Source organism: Amaranthus tricolor, chromosome 1 (assembly GCF_026212465.1).
Source record: "Amaranthus tricolor cultivar Red isolate AtriRed21 chromosome 1, ASM2621246v1, whole genome shotgun sequence".
Lineage (NCBI taxonomy): Eukaryota > Viridiplantae > Streptophyta > Magnoliopsida > Caryophyllales > Amaranthaceae > Amaranthus > Amaranthus tricolor.
Genome location: NC_080047.1, coordinates 39,968,664 through 39,976,247, shown reverse-complemented (window position 1 = coordinate 39,976,247; position 7,584 = coordinate 39,968,664). Strand labels below are relative to the sequence as shown.

The following is a 7,584-nucleotide window of genomic DNA, read 5'->3' as shown; positions in this document are numbered from 1 at the left end:
ATAGAGTCTATCATAACCCTCATGCAAGGGCTCTTTGAAATTAAAATGTGGATGTAACACAGGCCCACTGCATACTTAACGATAAAAGTTTTATTTAAAATGAGATTTGAAGCTATGACCTTACATTATGTTGGCATTTTTATTATGTCAATAAGCCAATTCAATAAGAAATTTATAAAACTTTAGTTGATTTGGTCAGTTGACAAATATTCAACATGATATGACTCATAAGATTAAGTGTAAATGATAGAAATAAGCTAAAAAAAAAATATTATGTGATCAAGTTGTTGTTCCCCTAAAAATTGAAGGGAGGTTTTCGTCAAAGACCATCAAACAATCACTATTCACTATTATTATATCTGGACGTTGGACTATTGCCGTTGAAGGAATATATGGGTGGCCAAAATGCGATTACTTAGATTGATGATTGAACAAATAAATAATTTTTAAAAAATTTTCAAATAAATATTTAAGAAAAAATTTGTGCTCACTAAAATTAAACATACAATAAAAAAAGTCTTTTAACAGGCTTTGAGAATGTGCAATCTAAAAATATCAGATGAACCAATAAAAAAGATAGAAAGTTGAAACGTCAGAGGTTTAAAGATTGAAAATAATGGAAGGACAAAATTAGAAAAGAATACGAAAGTTTAAAAAAAATCAAAATAAATAAAAGAAAATTCATTTAAAAGATCATTGATAATGATATGTTGGTTCATGTATCCTAATTAAGAATTTGACATTGTTTTATATGAGTTGCCATTTTTCTTTCCTCTCCAGATCCGGACCATAATTTTCTATGAGTAGGATACACTGGGTATAATGATGATAACATTGTTTTATATTGAAAATAGTATAGTTCATTTTATTTATTTAGGGCCCATCAAACATTCATAGGCCATATCAAGAAAATTTGAATAAAATAAGATGTTTTAACAACTTAATTCCAAAAATAAGCTTTGTGAAAACTTAATTCCCAAAATAAGAGTCCGTACATCCAAACCTAGCCTTGAAGTAAGTCGCTGTTACTAACAGCGACTTAAAAAAAAATAAAAATTAAGTCGCTGTTAGTAACAGCGACGTAATGCGTTTCAAGTTTCCAGTTCTCAGTTACTTCCTCATTCCAACCTACGAGATTAAGAAGTTGACCAGTTAACCTTAAAGTCGCTGTTACTAACAGCGACTTAAGGAGTTGACTGGTCAACTCCCTAAGTTGCTGTTAGTAACAGCGACTTATGGCTTTTATTTTATTTTTTTTGTCTTTCGCTGTTAGTAACAACGATTTACTCTAACGCTAGGTTTGGATGTATGGACGTTTATTTTGGGAATTAAGTTTTCACGAAGCTTATTTTTGGAATTAAGTTGTTAAATAATCTTATTTTATTCAAATTTTCCCATATCAACTTCAAATATGGGTTATTTGGGTCGTTTATAATCAATTTGAGTCATTTTTAATTTTTGAAATGAATAAGCTTATTTTAATAAAAATTAAAAAAAGCCTTATTTGAAACTAATTCAAAAAATAAGTGTCTTTGTATCAAAGCCTCTGATCTGGGTTAGATAGTTATTAGTAATAACGAGGAAAATTTGAAAAAAATAAGATTTTTTAATAACTTTAATCAAAAAATAAGCTTTGGCCAAACTTTATTTCCAAAATAAGCGTCTTTGGCCCCAAAGCTAGGCTCGGTACGTAATCGCTGTTACGAACAGCGAGTATAAAGAAATGGTCAAAAAATTTAGTCAAGGGTAAAGTCGCTGTTACTAACAGCGACATATGGGTTGACTGGTCAACTATAAAGTCGCTGTTAGTAACGGCGACCTTATGCGTGCCTAAATACAGCAGTCTTCTTCCTCCTTCCTCATTTCACCTTCGGTTTAGTATTTAGGCTAATAGTTAATAGCGAAATTTTTTTTTTAAGTCGCTGTTAGTGACAGCGACTTAATGCGTTTCAAGTTTCCAGTTCTCAGTTACTTCCTCATTCCAACCTACGAGATTAAGGAGTTGATCAGTTAACTTTAAAGTCGTTGTTACTAACAGCGACTTAAGGAGTTGACTGGTCAACTCCCTAAGTCGTAACAGCGACTTATGGCTTTAATTAATTAATTTATTTTTTTGTCTTTCACTGTTAGTAACAGCGATTTACTACAAGGCTAGGTTTGAATGTACGGACGTTTATTTTGGGAATTAAGTTTTCACGAAGCTTATTTTTGGAATTAAGTTATTAAAAAATCTTATTGTTTTCAAATTTTCTAATAACGAGCAAAGTTAAAATCTGGTCAAAACTTACGTAAATGGTTGTTTGCTGTTACTAATAATAGGCTAATAGCGAATGAAGCTCTTGATTTTTTCAGCATACTATGAATTATCTACTGTTAGTATCATCAAACAAAACATGACCATAAGTTCGAACAAGAAAACACTTATTTTGACAATTATTTTTAAATTTTGTTTTTTGTTTTAAAATATTTTATTAAAAATTTTTATTTCTTTCAAATATTCATCATTTTTAGTCTAACGTCATTATATTTTAAGTCCTAAAAACATGGATCTTGCGCCATATATAGGTTGGATTTGTTTTGCGAGGTCATGTCATTCCTAAATGAAATTTATTAACATGATTGGAATAGGTTAATGAGACTTTATCTTGGTTGAAGCTATATTTTAAATTTTTTATTCAAAAGTAAATTTGAGAATTTCTACAGATAAGGAAAAAAAAAAATTAATTTTTACTGTAATAACTGGTAAGAATTATATTTTTATCATATTAAGAGAAGAAAAGTCACTAACCACTATACTAATTCAAGATTCTCTTAATTTAAGCTAAACTCCTCATAAAGTACATATTTTCTCTAACCATTAAATTTCTCAACCACTAAACTTACCTTAATGCTTCGCAAACTGCTATCATACGATCCTTGGAATGTTGGAATCTATAATCATCACAAAATGCAGCCTCTAGTTCTGTTGTTTTCCCTTGTGCAATCATATCTTAGACTTACTAATGAGGAGTTCCTCATTGACAATTACCGTCTTTTAGTGAGACAACCTCAAATAGAAAGCCTATATTCTCATAATATATATTAGATAAGCTATTCGATCTGAGTATTAATACCGCTTCACACAATTAATTTGTGAACAATTATATAAAGTACCAACAACAAAAGGAAAATATAAATGCACAAAATTACAACTACAAGTCCATTTCCATAGCTAAAATAAAAAAATGCACATATAACTTAATAAGGACTCCGGGTGCCCATATATAAAGACTTACTTTTTTTTTAATTGTATCGTCACTTTTTTTAATAATTTTTTAATTTTATCCCTTCTTCTTTAAAATCGCTATCAACTCATTTATTTCTTTATAAATCTCATATACTCAACACCGGAGGATCACATAAAGGTAACACTAGCTAACACATATGAATTTTCATTTTAATTATTTTTGTTTATTGTAAATGGAACATAAATGCAAGTCTAAAATGTCGATAGATTAATTTGATTTTACTTTAAAAAATTAGAAAAAAGTCTAATTTTGTTTTAATTAACGTAAAAGCAACATAGACACAAATCTGAAATGCCAATTAATTAATTTTGATTAATCTAAAGTAGGATTAATTTCGTTTTAATTAACGTAAGTACAATGTGGACACAAATCTAAAATGTTGATCAACTAATTTAGTTTGAATTAAAATATAAGAAAAAGATAAATTTCTTCTTAATTAACATTAGCGCAACATAGAAATGTACGACTTGCACATTTTTCTTTTTTGAAATCAAATCGAATTTATCTTTGTTTTTTATTATTTTATAATAATTTCGTCATATTAATAATTACTTTTAGGTTTGATGAGATCAAATAACTAATTGAATGAGTTCAAAGAGTTTATATTAAAGAGATGTTAGAGAGATAAAATCTGTGGGAAAAATAATAAATAAAGAAGTGGCGATGTAATGAAAAGGTGTTGACAAATAATAATGCCCAAAAAGTTTTGATTGAGATTTTTTTTAAAAAAAAATTAGGGATATTCTACATGGTAAGCACCAACTATGGCGAAAGGCGAGTGGTAGCAATTCTTAAATTTTTTTCCACAAAATAGCACTCAACTCTTGGAAAAGTCACTGCTGTAACATTATGACGCAAAAAACGTCGAGTTTCCGTTAACTGTTGAAATAACACAAATACCCTTGTTTAATTTCAATAGGAATATTCTATATGGTAGGCACTAACTATTGCAAAAGGCGAGTGGTACCAATTCTTAAAATTTTTTCCACAAAATAGCACTCAACTCTTGAACAATTAACTACTGTAAGATTATTAAGCCAAAAATGTTTAATTTTCCGTTAACTATGGAAATAATCATTTTACCCCTGTTCCTTTTCACTAAAACTCAGTACCTCCTTCTTCTTCCATTCAACATGTTCTTCCATTCCTTCAAGATCTTGAATTTCAATGCTCCATTATTAAGCTGTCTACATGCATCATATTGATGCTGATTTTATTCTTTTGGGAATTAGGGTACTCAATACAGAATTGAGATTGATGGGCAAGTAAAGCAGCTCATCAACACAAGTATATAAGTCTCCAGGGCTGCTAAGATTGTGGCTTACTGACGAGGATGAAGTAGAGGCAGTTTGGGCAGACCTTAATCTATATAATTTGGCTTAATAATGTTGAATGGAAGAGGAAGGAGATACTGAGTTATAGTGAAAAGGAACAGGGGTAAAATGGTTATTTCCATATTTAACGGAAAATCAAACATTTTTGGCTTAATAATGTTACGGTAGTTAATTGTTCAAGAGTTGAGTGCTATTTTGTGGAAAAAAATTTAAGAATTGCTACCACTCGCCTTTTGCAATAGTTAGTGCCTACCATATAGAATAGTTAACGGAAACTTAATGTTTTTTGCGTCATAATGTTACGGCAGTGACTTTTTCAAGAGTTGAGTGCTATTTTGTAGAAAAAAATTTAAAAATTGCTACTACTTGCCTTTCGCCATAGTTGGTGCTTACAATGTAGAATATCCCAAAAAATTATTTAAAATATGACCGAAACTTTCATTTTAAAAAGTTTCTTTTTATCAAGACTTTAAATATAATTTTTACTGGCACAAATTCTCAAATGAGATGGTCTCATGGTGAGCGAATAAATTACTGACACCATCTCTATTGGGCTCACTTAATATACACATAAAGTCCTAAAGAAATCACATATAATCTTAAAGTAATAAGAAAACATAAATTAATTGTATGAGCGAATCTCACAAGTCACATATAAGATTTGTTCTACGATATTGTCTTGATAGGATTGATATATAGGTCATTTTCTATTTCATCAAAAAAGTAAGTTTTAACCATAGAGACAAAAGAGTAGAGAACAACATCAAACAATAACAAAATGATTAGCCGTTTTCTAAAGCTATTGAAGGACAATTATCATCATCTCACTTTGATTAGGACAAAAAACATCTTTAGCATGTAACACATCATTATTAATTAAATAACATTAGTCTTAAGTCTTTACCAAAAAAGTAATATATATTTTCTTTTATTACGTAGTAGATTGAGGGAATGGGTGAGTTAGAGAAGTATTGAACCTAAAACTTTTTCTGAAAAGTGATATTTATTTTCTAATAGAAATAAAATTTAATTATTTATATTTATTTAAACTTTTTGTAGTCAACTTCTAAAATAAAATACCAATAACCTCACGATCAGCACAAATAAATAAATTGAAATGATTTACCAAACAAAGACAAGTTGACATGCTCCCCCACTAACACATAAGAAGACCAAGCCCAAGTTAAATAACAACATTTATGTCCATTCTTTCACTCCTTTATGTTCATCCTAAAAATATCTTATATTCAAAAGTATATCATATATAATTTTCATGTATAATACCTCATTTCAACAAAACTTTACCAACAAAAACCAACACAATTTGCAAATGGCAACAAATAATATGAGCAAAACTCCAATAAACAAAGTCACCCAATTCAAAGGAAAGCCAAAAAGATCATCATCAAGCAAAAACAATGTCAATGTCAATAGTAGAAGTAAATTTGTAGGTGTAAGGCAAAGGCCTAGTGGGCGATGGGTGGCTGAAATCAAAGATACGACCCAGAAAATAAGAATATGGCTCGAAACATTTGAAATTGCTGATGCTACTGCTCGTGCCTATGATGAAGCTGCATGTCTGTTTCGAGGTTTCAACACCAAAACCAATTTTGTTGTAACTCATGTCTCTTCTGATTCTCCTCTTACTTCTAGAATAAAAAATATCCTAAAAAAATAAAAAGTTAGAATCCCAAAAATCAAATAACATTATTAGTAATCATGATCATGTTACTAGTAATTTATTAGAAACCTCTCCAACTACTTCTAACCCTATTTTTAACTTAGCTACTCCTACTATTAATAGTAATACTACAAACACAACCCAACTTCATAACCCTAATAATATTTGTTTGCAAGATGTATATAGGCCCCAAATAAATGGTGTTGTGGGGAATTACAACATGGTTGATTACTCTTCATTGTTACAATGTCACAACATTAGTCCAACCTTGGATATGGCTAACAATGAAGTGATGGACATGTCTAGTACCGGGCCATATGAGTTTTCCAATTTTCTTTATGATTTTAACGTTGATCCTCTTTGGGATGTTCCTTTTTATTCTTCGTTTTGCTCATTTTGATAGTTCTCTTCTCTCAATTTGATCTAGATTATTTCTTAAGAGTGTGTATAGATAAATAGAGAGGAAAGCAAAGGAAAGAAAGTGATCGAAAAAGAAAGGGAAAAGAAAGGCGAGTTAGCTTTCCAGCTAAATTTCTTCATAGCAGAAAATATTTGACGCACATAAAACCTAAAGAATGTCACACATATTTATAATTCTCTCGTCTCTATCTCCCTCTCCTCCTCATTTGCTATCGGAAAACTTGTCACAATGTCTTTTTTTTTTTTGTCGTTTTCTTCGATCCAAACAAAGCATAATAAATTTGTTAACCAATGCTTTTGGCTTAGAAGAATTGAACAACTTTGAGGTTGTTGTAGAGTACTTAAAAGGTGAATTAAGAGAGATGGAATATGTCCGCTCCTATCTCCTCCGTGGTTGTATTGTATAATCTTTTGTTTTTGACATTGCTCAAACATTAGTCTTAGAACTCATTATCACATAATAGAAAATTACACTTGGATATATTATACTCCTTATTTTAATCAAATGTTAGCATTTAGGTTTGCACACCTATTGATACTTTTTAATCATAAAAATCTGTAATTGTGTTTGGTTAAAAGTTATAAAAAATTGATATTGATAAAATTTACTTAAAAACGAATCCAATAAAATCTCATTTAAATATGTTTTAACTTATAAATTGAGAATATAATACTTCCTCCGTTCTAAAATACTCGCTATTTTACTCTTATTGATACTATTCATCATTCAAGCTTATTTTATATATTGCGGCTAATATGTAAGAAAAAATATAGTCAAGTGGGATCTTGTTTGAATCATCTAGCCGCATCATCATCATCATCATATCCAGTATATCCCGCTCTTAGAAAGCTAAGGCCAGGG

At 29.9% G+C, this 7,584-nt stretch overlaps 1 protein-coding gene across 1 annotated transcript; it reads left to right on the top strand.

Annotated features, from left to right (window-relative positions):
• The first annotated feature begins 5,951 nt into the window (after window positions 1-5,951).
• On the top strand, window positions 5,952-6,858 carry LOC130810687 (ethylene-responsive transcription factor ERN1-like). Its single transcript, XM_057676826.1, has 2 exons — window positions 5,952-6,236; window positions 6,754-6,858. The coding sequence occupies exons 1-2, from the start codon at window positions 5,952-5,954 to the stop codon at window positions 6,856-6,858; spliced, it is 390 nt and encodes a 129-aa protein (XP_057532809.1).
• The last annotated feature ends 726 nt before the right edge of the window (window positions 6,859-7,584 follow it).